This window comes from Carassius carassius, chromosome 37, assembly GCF_963082965.1.
Source record: "Carassius carassius chromosome 37, fCarCar2.1, whole genome shotgun sequence".
NCBI classification, from domain to species: Eukaryota; Metazoa; Chordata; class Actinopteri; order Cypriniformes; family Cyprinidae; genus Carassius; species Carassius carassius.
Window position 1 is genome coordinate 21,533,485 of NC_081791.1, and position 18,752 is coordinate 21,552,236.

General features: G+C 37.8%; 1 protein-coding gene across 1 annotated transcript in view; it reads right to left on the minus strand.

Moving 5' to 3' along the window:
- Positions 1-313: 313 nt before the first annotated feature.
- Positions 314-18,752, minus strand: part of LOC132118375 (plexin-A2-like) — a 190,459-nt gene continuing 172,020 nt past the window's right edge. Inside the window, exons 27-32 of the mRNA XM_059528186.1 lie at positions 13,866-13,965; positions 11,063-11,253; positions 9,847-10,016; positions 9,510-9,722; positions 9,276-9,426; positions 314-5,430 (exon numbers count right to left, since the gene is read on the minus strand). Of these exons, the coding sequence (XP_059384169.1) occupies positions 5,335-5,430; positions 9,276-9,426; positions 9,510-9,722; positions 9,847-10,016; positions 11,063-11,253; positions 13,866-13,965 (921 nt within the window). The 3' untranslated portion in view covers positions 314-5,334. The remainder of the gene's footprint in view (positions 5,431-9,275; positions 9,427-9,509; positions 9,723-9,846; positions 10,017-11,062; positions 11,254-13,865; positions 13,966-18,752) is intronic.

Sequence of the window (18,752 nt, forward strand, 5' to 3'; positions counted from 1 at the left end):
CAATCAGAAACCCCCGGCCCATTACCACTGTAATGTAATTTGTCTGAGTGTGGTGTGAGAGAAATGTCCAGCTAGGGATAATGGCCACGTGAGAAGACAAACTGCAGCGCTGGGCTGTTTAAGCTCCATCGGTTACCTTGTTATGCAACGAGTCTGAGTGTTCATTGATGGCAGGGTTTAAATTGCATCCCTAGATTAACCCCAACTTAGTGGAATGAATGTGTGGCCATTTTTCCCCTTGGGCTGACAGAGTAATGACAGGGTATCGTATACCACAGGGATATTTCTCAATGAGTCGAGCAGAACCACCATCTTTAACCAGTAAATTTTATTTATATATAACAACAGTACAAAGTGAATCCTTGGCTTGCAAAATAGGTGTGCTTCATATTTACAATAGGTACACAGTAATATAATATAACAAAACAAAAGCAATTAAAAAAACAAGACCAACTTTTTTTCTTTTTAAATACTTTAACTCTCTTACAATTTTCACAACACTTAAAAAACAACAAGAACAGACAACCATAAGTGTTATTATTATCATCATCATCAAGGTCATTATTATTTATATGTACTATGTTACAGAACTCCAGTGTCTACAAAGAGAGATTCGTTTATAATTTTGCGTGATTGAAAATGGAAGGATATTCACCTCTTAGGTGATTAAACCAACTACAAAAGTCTTTCTTGCTCTCGTTTTTTGTTTCCTACGATCAGTAATATGAAGAGAATATGAACATTTCACTTGTTCGTAGCATGCTATTCCATCACAGAGCAAAACATGAGCTAAAAACAATAAAAAGTGCACAAAATTGATTCCAAGACTGTCGATTCGTGCCAAATATATAAAATTTGCAGCAGTTGTGACTACCACAGATGACTGCTGATATTTCAGAAAGCTGCCCAGTGCTGTCAAATTTTATTCTGCTCTGCAGAATAGCGCAATAAAAATTATAATTAACTTTTCTTTTTTTTTTTCGAGGGATCAAATGTCTTCTAAAAAACATTAATAAGCGTTGAGCTACTGAAATCTCTCTCAACAAAGTGCAATTTCCTGTGTCAAACAAAACGTTAGGACCAGAATACATTTTGTTCTCTGCATTTTTTTTCAGAAGCAAGAGAGTAGTCTCTCCCTGACTAATGTGGCAGCAAACAATGTTCACATTAAAACTGAGCCGCATCCTAGGAAATCCTCAAGTGCTGTGGGGTCAACGGAAGGTCTCTTGCCCTTATAGAGCTGGGATGAGCTCTGATGAATGGAAATCGGGGAAGACTGGATAACCAAAAGAAGCTTTTTCATGTACCCTAATGTCACTAACATGCAACATGGCTTGTAAATTCACATATGTTGACCATACAGTATGTGTTTGTTAGAGGAATGTGTGGTTGTTCAGGAAGAGAAGAATTACTATAGGTCATCCTATAATAGTTCACCCCCAAAAAATCTTGTCATATTTTAATGACTTACTTTCTTCCAATGAACACAAGAAGAGAACATCTAAACATACTTAAATCAATAAGTAGCCTAATTTACTTGACAAGCAAAATTATCTAAGATAAGTCTTGTTTTCTGAGAAATTTATTTAAACTTGAGTTTTTGCCTAAAATAAAATAAAATATCTGCCAGTGAGGTAAAACGAATAAAGGTTTTTATTTATTTATTTATTTTATAAAGCATGCTTTGATATTTATACTGGACAAATATACTGAACAAGATCTTTTTGGTAGCGATAATTCCATTATAAAGCTTTCAACTTTCAAAAAGGACACAAAAGTGCCATAAGAAGTTCATTCAAATAACAAAGCAGTGCAATAATATTGTGTGAGAAACTGACATTATTTACCTTAAACTTTTCCTTTTTTTCCATGTAATAGCACTGAATAATTTTTTTGATTCAGGGCTGCATTTCATAAAAGCATCGTAAGCGTAAGTTGATCGATCATTGGGCCTCATTCCAACCCAGAAACGAGTGCAGATCTGTGCGCACAAATTAAATTATGACAGAGTTCACATGTGATTCATGAAACATCCATATACCACCAATCTCATCGTACGAATGATTGCATGTTGATAAATGTGGCAGCAGAAAACAATTCTCATTTGATTATCACACCCCTAAAAACACCCCAGTTTAGAAGCTTTTCCTCTAGAGTTTATGACACGAAGAAACAAAACCCAGCCAAAAAGAGGAAGTAATCTCAAGAAAGAGACATTGATCTTACTCCAAAAACACCCATTAACCTTGTAATTGCAAACAATTAGGCTATATAAAATTATATATTAAACTATAAAATTAAAATAATATAAATATACAAAGAAAATAAATAAAATGCATTAAAAGTGTCACAAAAATGAGCGTAGCCTATACTTGTGCAGTGTTTTTTTTTCTCCTTTTGTTAATCTGTTAATTATATTATAGCCTATTATATACTTTTCATTTTATTAATTTTATAGATTTAATTTTAGTTTTTCCTTTCACAGAAGCACTGCAGGTGCTTGATGCGACGATTGAATCCTCATGGTCTTGTTTACACTGCTATTCACGCATATAAAGCTAAAAACATTTTAATCTTACTGGTTAACAATCGACTAATGAGCTTCGGTTGTCGGTCAGGAAAATTAAAAATGCTGTCATTCTACAATTCTCCACCATATATACTATGCTGCGCACAAGTTCAGGTAACTCAAAAACCTGCGTACAGATGTGAGATTTTATCGTAGCCTATGCTCCCATCCATACTGATAAATTCCAACTTTTGCGTTGAAATGACCGTACACCCAATTTTCTGTGGTATGTTCGTTTCGTAAATGAGGCCCAATGGGTCTATGATGTACCTAAGCATACAATGCTTTTGGGAAATGCAGATCTTTTGAAAGAACTTGTTGGATTAGTTCCCAAAACCAGTCTAAACTATTTATTCAAAAATTTTGGTTTATAACTTTCCCACATCTATTGAATGACTTTAGAAGATAAACTTCTGTATAGCTGTATAGCACATATGGAATACTTCATGATGCTCTTTTCCATCCTTTGTGACAAATGAAAGTATCATTTGCTTTTAATTGTAATTGTATGTGAAAGATCGTCCAAAATATAGTTAAAATGTCTCCTTTTCTGTTTCATGAAAGAAAGTAAGTCAAACAAGGTTTGAATGAGGATGAGTAAATGCTGACAGAATTTTCTGGGTGATCTATTCCTTTAACAGATTCATTCATTGTCTTTCATGCAGCTCTTAATTTGTAATCTCCTGCACTGGAACCTATTTTTGATGTTTTTTTTTTTAATCTCCTGATCACACTGTGCACAAACTAGTTGAGATCAAAGGCGAGCTTCAAAGCAGCAGGAGGAATCTGAAGCTAAAGGGGTCTGTCTCTCTCTATCTCATTCTTATGCTTCTCAAATACTCCAGCAGACACCACCCAGCACCCTTCTGGGCGAGGGCATGCCTCTTCCACCCTTCTCCATCATCACATTGGCTCTCTTTATCTGATTAGTCTCAAACACAGCTAACAAAGACGAAGAAAAATGACACGTCGCTGATTAAATGAACTAGAAACAACAGATTCAATGTTCTAAGGCCACAGGGGGAAAAACAACAAGCGCCATTTGAGCTTTTTCAGTCCGTTTCTTCACATCCGATACTGCATTTTTACCATATAAACTGAGCTGGGGGGAAGTTAAGAAGAACCTAAGATGACCTTGTCTATTTTGGTTTGGATGATCTTCAAAAACAGCTCTACCTGCCATCATGCATAATAAATGAAAACTATGTTGTCTTTTGTTCATGCGTTCTGTTGACATACTTCATGTCAGGCGGGGGAATAAAAGAGATTGGAAAGAACCCACTCAAGCAATCAAGATCCCAGACACCTAAAGTATTTTACAAATACTTTATATTTACCAATACCATTCCAAGCTCATGGTCTTCTCGTACCTGAATTTGCAAGTGAACCTTCTAAACCAGATAATTTTTTTTTATTATTATTTTTTTTAACAGTATACAGGGTCCGTTCCCTTAATAAAGCATTAACCGACAAGTGGGTAAATAAGTGATCTTTTGGCACTTTATCCTGACGGGTGTGTACAGCAAGGAAGTGACATGGTATATTACATCATCGGCATTGCTCTGAGTCCTCCAGAACTCAAGTGACCTCTTGGCACTTAAACATAGGAGTAAATGGGAAAGGAGATTTTTTTCTTTATATGAGGTACTGTATAATGCATGCAGACTACACACACATTGGACCATACATAATAATTAATACTCTCTGGTAAGATGATCTCAAGCGAGTCCATTTGTTTGAAAGGGAAGGTGGGGTTTCTCCATGTGTCATTTGAGCTGAAAGTGCTACTCGTCACCACTTGCGTATTTGAATGTAAGCAGCGCTATTATGGAGAGGGATTTTCAGTTCTTTAGGACGTCGTGCTGTGGAGATCAGCTCAACTGACTCCTGTTTTAGAAAAGCAACAAAAATGCGAAGACAAAATAGAGTAATGTTTGTACATTCACATACGCTTACATTTAGAAACCAGGACATATGCACATAGAGAGACCATAGGGCGGAGTTCATCCAGTTTGATACTGGCTTCTGGTCAATCCAAGAGAATTAGGGACATGCTGGTTGAACTTTGCCCCCCTTTTGGCCCCCAAACAATGTCGATGCCTTGTGGTCTCTCATGCCAGTTGGAATCGAAAGTCTAAGTTTGTACTAGCATGTCGACATGCACACGTGTGTTGGTAGCAGCTGCTGCTTTCCGAGGAAAGAAAGAGACTTAAACTTTTGCCACACCAACAATGAGGAATTATACTAGTTGACTCAATGAAACAAACTCAAAAAGCACTCGTGTATAAAAATAAAATTTGGAAGTAAAAGCCATCAACTGGACGGTAATGGCGAGGCAGTAGATGTCTGTTTCCTTCAGTCAAATCTTCATGAAATGGTTTTAGCAAGCACATTTTTGAGGAAGTATCAATGTCTTGCATTCATCACGTAAATCAATGCTAGGCACATTGAACCAGATGAACTAAAGGAAAAAAAAAACAATCCAGGTAAACAAAAAAAGTTCTAGGAAGCTGCTCATCCAGAATGAAAGACAACTAAAAACAGAACTCCATAGTTTCCACCCCAAAGCCTTGTGACTTGCTTTCATCAAATAGTTGTCCAATGGTCTTAAAGGTGACTTGTTCACAAAAGTGTAGAAAAAAAGCACAAGTTATTGTTGGTGTCGAGTCTCTAGCCAGTGTTTCTCTCTTTTGTGTGGAGAGGCTTTGGATGATGGTTTGACTAATTGAAGGTCTTTCATCCTTCGTTCCAGCTTTGTGTTTCTTTCAGCTCTCCAGTGACATGGCGGCAATGAGTTGTTCCACTTTGTAGGCCAGTCGTTGTTTTTTCGCTGTTTCGTCCTGTTCCAGTGCAGCAGTGATCTAGGAAAAGAACACAGGAAGGCATTAATCACTGTAGAATTGGGTTCAATGTGAACAAAGGTGGTTTTTCAACTAAAACAAAACTGTTTCAGGCAACCATTAAACACCAGACACGTTCTTCAGACGGCATACTCCACATCTAATTATCAGCTACCAGTTACTGCTCACTGTGATCGGAGACTTGGACTAATTTTCAGTCTCTGAGAGAAAAACTGCCAGAGACTTCATTTCATGAATATTTCATTAAAAAGGAAAGTATAACTTGAGTCTGACCCAAACTGCAGAGTGCCATCTCTCATTTCCATCTCTGTGTGTTTTTCTGAAAACAGAGCAGTCAAAAATGTCGAGTCATGTTGAGAGGGGGGTGGGCAGACGGGATCGACCCCTCTCTGTGCTCCTGTCATAATCTCTGACTGCGGTGTCAGAGGAACATGGCAGGAAGTGGCATTGTGGCTTCTGTCTGCCATTCATTTGCACATCAAACAGTGAAAAGCAGTGAAACTAGATCAATACTGGTATGTTTAGTGAGCCAAGATGGGGCTTCATTAATGATAGCTTTCAAAATCTAAAATGGTGGACGTGAGAGCACTGGAGGGTCGGTGTATGTGGAAATCTCCTCTTGTAACTGCAAAAGAATGACTGAATGTAAACAAAGACAATCTGGTTCACTGCTCTAAAGCTCACAGCGATCCAATATTTCCAACTTTATAAATACTATGTTTCTCAACTGGGACTTGTTTATCCAAACTATACAAGCACTTTAAAGGAGTTACTGAAAATTCTGTGCTTCTGTTAATCCAAACATCTCCTTCTATGGAACACACAAGGAAACATTTTGCAGAATGTTCACTCTGCATTTGATATCATAAATCAAGTCATAAGAAAGTGACTACAGGAACTGTCAACTGGTCAAATGCCATGCAAGTCTGTGTAGATATTTGAGAAACAGACCAACATTTAAATTTTTTGTAATATAAATAAAATGATCAAAAATTATATTTAGTAATGTGTAGTCAAGCTCATTTGGATGCCATCTATGCATATTCACAGCAAAATAACAATAATAATTCAAATTAACTGTTTAATGTCTCCCCTACTGAGGGAACCCCAGTAAATCTTAGCTATTTTCACCATTACATGTTCTTGTGTTTATCATAATGGATTGTTTTACTCTGCAACCTTTTGGGTTAACCTGAGAATCTTCAATACATGCTTTATCACCCCAGACAAAATCCATTCCAAATTCGGCCCAGCCTGGCTCATTTTCATCTCACCGATAATAAGGAATTACATTAGTGTCATTTCACCATCAAACTGAGATGCATTCATGCATAAAAGTCAAATTTGAAAGCCATCAACTGGATTGTGAGGCACTAGATGTCTTTTTCATCTTCTACTAGCATCCCAGTATTCCCAGAACGCTTGCCATCAGAGCCAAGTTGGGCCCACATCTGCTGGGTTCGTCTCCGCGGCTGTAGCTATGGGGCAGGTCAACACTCCTACAGTCGCTGTGAGCATGTGTTCCAGGTTCACAGCGTGAGCATGTACTCGACGAGGAGCGCGTGCACTGAATTTTTTATGCATTTCAGCACAGCTGCAGGAGCACTCTCCACATCATTGTGTCTGATTCAGTCACCTTCATTTTAAGAAGAGCGCATATTCTCTCTCTCTCGCTCTCCTTCTCTCATCAGGTTAAGTGCTCCAGAGCGCTGGCAGAGGTAATTATTTTCAGTTGTTCTATTCACATTGTATAATGAATCTGAATTACTGCATGCAGGTATGGAATGTCCCACCGCACACATTTGGCTGGGTGAACAAAAGAATGTTCTCCTCTTAGCATTGCGCTTGCTTATTCTTTTTTTGGGAAAATAAAACAAGCAGGTGGCTTGATGGTCTACACTAGTGCTTCCAAACATTGTTTGCCTCCCACACGGCTCAATTCACTGACAGCAAACCAGACATGCTACTACCATTGATTATAGAATACAGTATTTCTGCTTTCATACTTTAGAAAAGTTAATTGGCAGCATCTTGAGCGGTTACTGTTTTAAAAATGTCCTCTGATGACTATTGATTTGATGCCTGATGGATTGCTGGACACTTAAAGAAAGAAGGAAAAGAAAAAAAAGAGGAAAGATGCAAAGAGCTGTGTCAGAGGAAACTTAAAATATAAAACAACTTGAATTGCAATTTAGTAATGATATTTGCATTAATGTCTACAAGAAATACTATACAATATTATCAACTCAAATCAACATTCAAAACTTGAATTGCGGATTAATAATATATACAGAAATACAAATTAAATATGGAATAAAATACATTAAAATCTACATGAAAGATGACACATTTTATATTTTTACATTTACACACATTTTATGTATATATACTATCTTTTATACTATTATACAGTACTTACTATATAAGTATATATAAATACACACACACACACACACACACACATATACAGTATATATATAATATATTTTTTATGCTATTTAATTCTAACCTTTTTATCTAATATTTATATTTCCTTTTCATTTATTTACATAAATAGATGTACATTCACACCAAATTTTGCACTATTATTGTGTCATCCACAGAAATTATATTAACTAACATTATAATCATTTTATATGATGTATTATTATATAATATTTAGTGTGTGTGTGTGTGTGTATACGGACTTTAATATTTATTTAAATAATTATCTGTATATAAGCAACATAATTTACAATCAGCCGCTGCGTTATCCACACAAATTGCCTAACCAAAAACTCCTTAAAAAAAGCCAAAAATAAATGTTTTGACACCTCTAAAATTGGTTTTAAATTATTAAATGTAAATTTACTGATTTAATCTACATAGAAATTTTCCTAAGTACCCTCTGGAATCTGAAGTACCCCTGGTATAAACATACTCCTGCATTGGTAATCACTGCTCTATCTGTAGAAAGACAGACCCTGTGTACAAAAGAATGAAAAGGACACACAAAAAAGAGAGATTGAGAGTATACGGGAATGTGAGGACAAGAGAAAACAGACCAGCAACCAACGAAACGATATTTACATGAGAGCGAGAGGAGAGGTTGCAGCCGGAGCTGTGTCTCCGGGCTCTTGGCACTGTCCTAAATGCTGTGTAAAGTAAAGGTCAGACTAATGGGTCCCCTGAGTGGAGCTGCCATTACGGTTGGAACATCTCCATCGTGGGCCCTACTCTAGCGCTCTTTGTGTCAGAGTGGCTGTCAGTGATCTAGCTGTGTGTAATCTTCCTCATCAGAAGCCTATTCATTCTCACTCTCTGTCTGTCCCCACACTATGCATAAGTGTGTGTGTGTGTGACTCTAAAACTTGCTGGCGCTGGCTTTAGAGACTTGTTAAAGATGACATCATTCTGTGAAACTCTATTTCATGAGTACCTCTTGTTTCAAAGGGCTAGTTATTTCACAAATATGGCTGTATTGATTTTGGACAAAGTGTTTATGATTGAGTAATTACACCAGTAAATATATATAACTAAACAACTAAATTGTGGTTTAATAACCAATCATCAGTCAGCTAGACTTCAGTAAAATATTAAAGTACTCTAGATACAAGAAACACTGTCTGGCTTTGATGTAACGTTCCAGTGTATTTTTATTGTGACACTCTAAGCCTAGAACCATCAATCCATAAGCAAATTTTTTTGTGGCTATATTCAGGCATTTTAGTCAGTGAAGCCAGTGGATTTCAGTACAGAGCAGATAAACTGAGCCAAGAAGTCGGTCTGCATTGATATAATGCAAGAAATCAATAAGGATGTTTTGAAAATTAGGGTTGACGGTTTGTTTTGATATTTCGCCTCACCTCTTCGCTGTACTTGCTAATGTAGGAGTAAATCTCGTTGAGGGCACTGAGCATGTTAAACTCATTGGAGTGCAGTCGTGCCTGTTCAGCCAAATACGCGTTCATGTCCTGATCGGAGATGGCTGGAAGCCTGCTGATGTCAGCATAGTACCTGTGGAGACCACCAGGGGGCAACAGTCAATACTACAAAATACTACAAAAATAAGAGAAAAAAATTACAATTAAATTGTTTACCTTTCTACCCAGTTCTTGTAGTTGGGGATATCTTTAGCATAAAGCAACTTATTAGAGGGCGAGTCTTTGCCCAATCTGTGTTCAGATGTGGAACACGAGTCCATGAAGGTTTGAGCAACCACAGACAGACACGCATCAGTGATGCTGCTCTTATGGATGTCAAAAACAAACTGGGGATTCTTGATCACATTCACCCAGAAACGCAGAGGAAGGCTGCGGACGATAGACAGACACAAACATAGAAAGAAAAAAGTTACATTGGTTTGAATTGCAGATACCGGATAAAAACAACAGTAATTTTTTTGTTCTTGAGGTTGGGTATAGTGTGTCCTCTCACCAGTTGCTTTTCCAGGTGTGGCGGACGTCAGTGTCATGAATGCTGTGTTTGTCCGCTTGCTCATCCAGGAAGTCAAACATGTATTTAATAGCTAATGGAAGCGCGCTGCCCCTGTGCACCGTACTGAAAAGAGTCTCGAACAGGTCATCCACGAATTTCTGCAGTGTACCCTAATTAAAAGAAATACTGACTGTTAAACACTTTTCAAGAATTTCATTTGTTTTGCACTTGATGTCCACCCATAATGTCAGTCAAGGTTTTTTCTACAATCAAATATAAATTCATGTCCCAGTCACATTTTCTTAGTTAAATAAACATTACTTACACACTATAAGATAAATGTAAAATATGATTTAATATTATTATGTTAACAATGTAACAAATATTCTATTTGTAAACCCAAGTATGAAATTAATGTTAGTGTTTTTAAGCATTTTACATTTATTCCAAAACAATAACACAAGATAGTAAAAAATTAATAAACAATATATTTTATTCGTGAACTTATGTTCAGCTATTCTTTTTAATAGTTAACTTGTAACTTTTTTTTTTTTCAGATCATCAGCCTTCAAAGCTTGTTAAATACTGGTCACTGACAGAGATTAAAAATTTCTCCAAGATGATCATTAAAACTCCCACAGATCCTGTTTTCATGCCATTTTAAGTCTTATTTTGATGCAGTGAAGTGGTTATATCTAACTCTTAGAGTTTTTTAAATTAGTCTTCCCATTGACACTGTTACACTGTTTCATGCAGACTGATTTGTGAACACGCACAAACACAAGAGGTGGGATTGATCGCGTGAACCAATCACAATAAGACATATCCAATCATATCACAATGGAGACATTGTCTGCTCTCAAGTGACTTTCTCCATTCATTCTAAAAAACCCTCCACCAAACTCACTGCAAGCTTTTGGGGAACTGATCACACTTTACAAGTTTACCTGCTGGTGTCACTGTTGGTCAATATTTCTTTAGAAAAATTTGCGATTTATACACTTTTTAAAGTTATATTTTGTAATTCTGGCACCGTTTTATTTTTCCACTACAAATTTCTTTCTGATCCAATATTTTTGAAGAGGCACCACCTCAGAGGAAATGCTCCTACACCACACACATAATTTGTAAATTAATTTTGACTTGCCATTTTTTGTCAACAAAATCAAAAAATGTATTTGGGTTTGAAATTAACCGCTAAAAGCAGATGTTTTACCTTAGTAGCCAGCAGGCGAGTGAGGTAGATCTCAGACACCATCTTGCTGCCGCGGTCACCCTCTTTCTGGTCTCCGTGCTCATGGTTCTTCACCAGGTGCCATACTTTGACTCCACTCTCCAGATCCGGGGTGATCATAGGAGCACGGGAGCGCAGGCTATCCGGACTGCCTGTGTACCGGAATGACGAGTCTGTGGGAACAGAGAGAGGGAGATAAAGAAAGAGGATTATGATCTTCTCCATTCTTCCACATTGCCATTCTTTGGGATGAACAGAAAGAGCGTGGCCCTCTCACATTTCATTTACTCTGTCTAACCATCTCTTTCCTCCTCTCTCTCTCTCTCTCTGTAGAGGATTCATCTCTGTATTGTTCAAGACCGAGCAAGATGAGTCAACGCTCTCTGGCCTCTTCTTCAAAGGCTTCATAATTGGCTCATCCTGATTCATTGTGCTGCAGACATGCTTTAAATGTCTGCATCGCAGGACCTAATCAATGCATCTAAAGATATCTAATGAGTTAAGCTCCCTGCTCATCCATCTCATCTCCTTGTCCCCTCCATCTTTGCGTGTGAAGTAATCAGTCTCTTGCTCACTTCTCCAATTAGATGTGTGGCTTTTTTCACAGTGGTTGAGTGCTCTCTTGGGAGGCCGGATTGGCTTCTCACAATGGTGCGATATATTCTTTCACGTCCTTTCAAAGTCTCTCTCTCAGTTTCTGTCCTCATCACCTGGCTTCAAAGGGCATGTGAAAAGCCAAAGCAAGGCAAATATCCCTGGCTATTTCAAGACAGAAGTGGAATTTTGAGCGGATCAGCTTCACAAGGGAGAACCCCAAGAGAAATGGTGGTGTAAGCAGAGTGGGGAAAAGGAAGAAGTGGATTGCAGTTTCAATCCACCTTAAGCTACTGCCAACTTACAGTCCTTCTGGCCATTGCCACAGTATTGGCATTGAGGGATTACTGCTTGGATGTATATGTGTGTATACACTACAGAAAACTGGACTAACTTGCCTTTACCATCACTTTTGTGGTGTTTTTCCTGCATTGTCAAATATACAAAGTCGCGACAAATATGTTTTGTAAATTTGCAGTCTGAATTGAATGTGATAAGATGCTATAATAATTTTTTCTGTTGCAATTTCTTTGCTGGCCGCATGCAAAAATCATCCAGCACATTCAGTGTAGTCTGATTCACAAACAAATTATTTTTGTGATTTGGTTCTTTGGTCAAAAAAGTATCTTATTCCAGTACAGTAGAGTATTTTAGCACATAAGAAAATAATGCATTGGTAAATAATTTAGTCATAATTATATAAAAATCTGACTCGCTTGTGGACTGGATGCTTATACAATTATGTGTAAATACATTGTACATATTTATAATTTCAATCAAATATTTAAAAATAAAAATGTTTAAAAATAGTAGGGTTTGTATATATATATATATATATATATATATATATATATATATATGCAGTAAAAAACAATTGTGGGATAAACGCTTGATCACATACAAACATAATCTGGTGTGCACATTTCAATGTGCGTTTACAATGTTGCTCACTTCAACCAGTCAAAGGTGTGTGAGCAGTGTGTTATTTTGGGCCGGGGGTGCTGGCATGCTAAATTGAGCCGAGCTGCTAAGTGTTGAGCATTAAATTTATATGAATCAATCAGCAGGTGCCTGTGCACAGCTGTGCCCGCTGTGCCATGGTGAGATTGATGGGCATCAGGGCTCTGCCAGATGAGATAGCTGCTTTTTTTACACCACAACCAAGAGCAGGTTGTAAAAACAGCCAAAAACAGTGTTGTTGTGCCATCTCATTCCTATTTAATGAGTTTCCTAAAATATACAATAAGCCTTTTGCAATAAAATAGATAGTGCCAAGCATGACCCTAAAAACTCTTTACCAAATTCGGTTGGGGTTGGTTGGGGGGATACAAAAAGATTAAGGTTTGCTGGTTAACTAGAGCATGGCTGAGAAATAAGGATAGCTTTATAGAGTATTTCTCAGGTTGCTTGTTGCGTCTTTGGCCGTTTGAAGTGTTCCCTGAACTTTAAATGTCATTATGTTTACAAATGATAAGAGACGATAATTAAACTCTTTCATTATACCGCATATACGTGAGACACATCCTTGAGCTTTGATTAACAGAATAATGTAATACATAGATATGGGCAGCATTTCACATGGATCTAGTGAATTGAAGCCAGGTGAGATGTTTCTGTGTGTCGTTTGGCAGGGTTGCTAGGTGACAACGCACAAGGGGATCCATTTCATCGCTGGTCCTGGAATTTGGCTGTGTGTCATTCGAGTTATTTTGCCCGTGTGAAGTATCATCGGTGGTGCATAATTAGCAATCAGAGAGTGGCCTGCAGCGCAGTGTGATGGAAAATGAGAACGGGCCAGATGGGGAGCCCTGTGGCACTCCCTCAAAGCAACGCTATGGGGAAGGAGCTAATGTGTCCATTACGGGTGGCATCCAAACTCAGCAGAGAAATCAGCATAACTGTGCTTCACACTAACTGCTAACATCTCTCTCTCTTCCTCTTACCCTTCCTGACATGGTCTCTCACTTTTGCTCTCATTCTCTGGTGCTTAGAAGGCTCCCTTGGGCATCCTATGGCCTGCAAAGCTAAACAGAGGCACGTGGCTTGTGCGCACAGTTATAATTTAAAGCCAATCTTCAGCAGTGTATTTACCTCAAAGACCTTTGTATTGTAGAACAATGAACAAACTTCAAACTTCTAATTAGCTATACAGACAATGCCACCATCATTATCATCTGACAAATATACTCACCATATCTACTGATAGAAGTTCGAGAGATGCTAGTTGTGGGTGGAATATTGTAGGAGGATGTCTGCTTGGGCACCAAAGCAACCACACAGCGATCTGATACCTGCACAGGAAAAACAAAGTTAAGTCAAGCTTCTATCTTTTCCCTGTAATCCTTATTTCACAGTTTTTGGTTTCACAGCCTCTTATTATCAAGAAACGTTCAAGATATTGGAGCACAACTAATGCTGTTTTATTATGCTTTTGAGGAGTTGTTATTACTTCAGAATTAAATATATTTTTTGCAGAACAGATTCTCAGTACATATCTATTGCTTTTCAAAAAGGCTGTGAAATGGTTCTGTTTCTCCCCAGTGCTGAAATAAAGCAATGTTAAAGTGCTTCAAAAATACCTGTTCTAGTTATAAATGTATAAGGGGTGTTCACAATGTGTTATCGGATCAAATGCGCATTAAAGCCTCTTCTTGGGTAAAAGCAGAGTTTCGTCTCTCATGTTTCACACAGAAGAAGGATTGTGATTAGACAAGAAACCCACATTTACATATGACAGCACATAAGATCTCCTTCACTGGGATGCACGTCACTCTACAGCACTCAAAGATGACTGATGGAGTAAAAGAGAGAGAGGGAGGCTCATTGAAATGTAATGGCATCATTCACTGCCTGTTGTGCCTTGTACACTCCAGAAAGGTGAGTACCGAGCTTAAAGAGTACAAAATATAGCTGTAAGCTGCAATATGAATGGCCCAAGAAGAAGAGAAAGGAAAAAGGAAATTAAATACACACGCAACACCAAGATTTGGACATTATGTATGCAATTTTGCAGTAACTCAAACTGACAAACAGTGCTGAGCTTGCATATTTTTTATACCCCTGTTGCTAAGCAACTACTAATAATCCACCCCATAAATAAGATTATTAAATTAGAAGGGAAAAAAGTGTTGCAAAATGTTGCTACTTTTCACAATAGAGAAAATATGCTAAAAATAATAGTATTTTTAAAATAATAATAAATAATAATAATAATAATAAAAAGAATAACCTGAAGATTAGAATTTTAATAATATGAAATATCATAAATAAATAATCCACACTATAATCAACAATAGCTGCAGCGGGATTCATGTACACATTGAAAGAGAGTAGCTAACACATAGAATGGAGGGTAATGGTAAAAAATACAAACACAAAAGCAGGTCAACAGGAAGAGATTGACAGACGAGGGAATGTAGTGATTGAGTCATTTAGAGATGAGAAAGCAGAAACGGATGAGGAAAGATGAGGTTATGGAGTCTAGGACTTTTATACATTGGGGTGAAATGCTCCATTTTTCTCTGTCTGCTCTGTGAGTGCTCGCGCTCCATCTGATCTTCTGTATTAATCTGAACCGTCAAGGGCTGCCGAGGAAATGAGGTCTACCCTTACAAAAACAACTGACTCAACCTCAATTCAGCACAAGAAAGCAACTTCAACTTTGAAACCAAGCTGGCAAAATCCTGGCTGATTCTCATCTGGTTTGGAGGTGCCTATTTTGGTCTCTGTATTTAGCTCTAACACTGAGAATATAATAAATGTGTTTCAGAGATTCAATAATTATTACTCTCAATATTGCAGCAATTACTCTTCCGAATCCTTCAAAAATGACTGTGATATGCTGATTTGCTGCTCAAGAAACAGTTCTTAATTATTAATAAAAACTTCAAATTTTATTCATTCAACAACAGCTACTGAAAATAGATCAACATCCTCATTTATAAGCCAAAGGTCTCTCAGATACTAGCGAACTAGGTCAGGTGCCACAGTCTTAAGATCTCCTGTCAACATAAAACATTACATTTCAAGTCCATTTCATTTCAGAAAACCTCTCTGTCCACTATAATGGAGACGATAAGCACCTCCTGAGCTCCTGTGAAGGCTGAGGGTAGTTAGGAGTCTTCACTCACCTCTCTACACTCTCACGGCTGATGATGGTGTTACTTTAGCCCCTGTACACCCCCATAAGCTCCAACCCTATTAGTGCAGGTTTCTCGTCAGCCGACCCTCACTGCAGAGTGGCCTAATAGCCTGACTGGAGAGACACTTGAAAGAGTCCAGAACTGTGGACGAATCACCTCAGAGAGGCGGCCGAGTGGGATGACACTCACAAATGTCTTTTTTTTATATCTCACTTTCTCCCTCCATGGGTTGTGGAACTGGTATGGCTGGTAAGCATCAAATATTAGTCACTGGAGAACATTATTTTGGGTAATGGGGTTTGTAACTTATATTTTTGGCTCTACACCACCTACAGTAGCCTACCGTGCTGCCACATGCACAATCTACTTTTTTTTTTCCCACAGTGTGTCTCTGTGGTGAAGGAGTCAGCCGTATGGAGCCAAAATGATGGAGGGGAGATGCATTCGCCCTTGAGGGGTAATCCTCAGCCAGGCAGGCGGGCTGCCGGTGGGTATGAGAATGATAAGGGGTGAGCTTTCCTCATGATAACGTTTGCATCAAGCAGACAGCTGACCCCTTTTCCCATGTATCTCTTATCCCCCTGCCTGCGCTCTATCTGATGGCAATCCGCAAGCTAACGTGCCTTTAACTCAGAAGCCGCATCCAGGCGGTGGGGAAGGATGAGGTGATGTGTCCGCCATTCTGCCTCTTCTTTGAAATACGGCAGGCTCGGTCACGCTAGCACAAAGAGCATGAAACGCCTTTGCCATATGATAAACACAGCAGAATAAGGGGCGTTTAACAGCTGAAATGGATGAAAGCATCATAATACAGATGGCAAATGTGTTGAGATGTAAAATGTAAGATGCCTATAAAGGGAAATCCAAGGGAATTTATAAATATATAATGTATATATATATATAATGCACGTCTGCATTGTATGTCTAGTATAAGTGATGAGCAGTTGACAAACAGGCTTGTATGTCAGAATGTAAGTCCTTGAGCTTTGTCAGCACTGGAAAAGACAGCTTAACCCCCGACAGTGATCTATGCCAAGCATCTTACACAATGATATACAACAAGAGATGTTTATCTATTTTCTTTTGGAGCCAAAAAAGCTTACTTATACTTACGAGCATCGAGGGCTTGTGCTAAACGCACACACACTATCTGTTTCTGTGAAAGACTCAGTTATCTAGATTTTTTTAATTATTAATTATAAATAAATTAAAATCCAAAACAAATTCATTCAGAAACAAAAAAGAGACTGACGTTATGAGTTATTATGAGTATGTGAATTATTCACTCAACTGAGTTCTAGTGACAGTAAAGACATTTATAATATTATGGAAGGTTTCTGTTTCAAATAAATGCTCCTCTTTTGAAGTATTCATCAAAGAATCCCGAAAAAAAAAAATATTATTAATAATAAATATCTTGAATAAATATTTCTTGATCAATGTTTAAAAATATTTGTTTCAAATATATACTGTTCTTTTGAACTTTGTATTTCATCAAAAACAACCTTAAACAAAAAAAGTGTCACGGTTTCCACAAAAATATTAAGTACAGTAGCACAGCTGTTTTCAACATTAATAATATCACCATCAGCATAACAGAACGATTTCTGAAAGATCATGTGACACTGAAGACTGGAGTAATGGCTGCTGAAATTTTAAAATATATTAGAATAAAAAAGCAGCCATTTTAAATTGTCATATTTAACAATATTACTGTATTTTCGATCAAATAAATTGCTGCCTTGGTGAAATTAACAGAAAAAACAAATCTTGCCAATCGTTTCAAATAGAAGTGTTTTTTTCTATGTTTTTCTGTGTAACTGTGTAAGACTTGGTCTCAAGAAACTCTCCTAAAACAACTTGCATCAGTCTAAACAGGACTGCTGGTGTATCTAACCATGTCTGTTTTGATCATTTTAGAAAGGTGCTGGGCACTTGTCAGCTGGTCAGGTTTCGGTATACCAGCTGAACTCCCCCTTAAACCAGTTAAGACTCCCAATCTAGTTTAGCTTTAGGTAACTAGTGGTTTGGAATTACATTGTTTTGCACACTCCTAGTTAAAGCGCCTTATTAAAAGTACTGTGCTATACAATTGCTGCCGCAACATTCACTTTGAGGGATAATAACGCACACATTAACAGAGGCCTGTTTATTTGAATTGTTAATGCCAGTGTCTCTCATGCTGCTCCAACTATTTAAATTGGAAATTTGAAGAGTACGGTGGCCCCTCAGGGACACTCTGCCAGTCCTTTGTAATGTCACTCAGCCTACGCAAGGTCAAGAGGCTCACTGATTTCAAGTTAGACTGGATGAGTGAGAAAGAGAAGAAAGAGAGCGAGCGAGTGGGAGAAGCAGCAGAGCCTAGAGAAAGATGTTTAAGCTAGCATTCCGACTGATGAAAACTTTTTTACACTAGTGCTCTAATCAGCCCTGTGCAATCAGCGAAGAACATGGTGACCACAGGTTTATGAAGCCACAGCACGAAATGTTAGAGACACAGCTGCTGATTATACTGTCTGCTCTCTTAAAATATGCCCTTACTCTATTGAGGAACTTGATGAATGGCAGAGATTAGCATATTCGTAATATTTCAGGAGAGGTGAGGGTGCTTGGTGGAGAGCTCAGGAGTCATGCATTTTAATGCATTGTTCTCTACAGCTCCTTGCCTTCTGTTTTCTTGTTTCTTTTCCTAAACTCTCTATTTCAACAGTCTCTGTGGAAACAGCAAGAGTTAATAAAGCAAATAGTGAGTATACAGCTCCCTAGCAAGATAGATCGTGATTTACTTTGAATATGTCACACACTACTGCACCATATGAAAACAACAACAGCCATTATAAAAGTTGCCAGGCAATTCAGTCAAAAGTACAAATGCTGCGCTTTGATATACAGTATTGATGTTACATAAAACATAACGTGATGAGATTTTGCCCTCA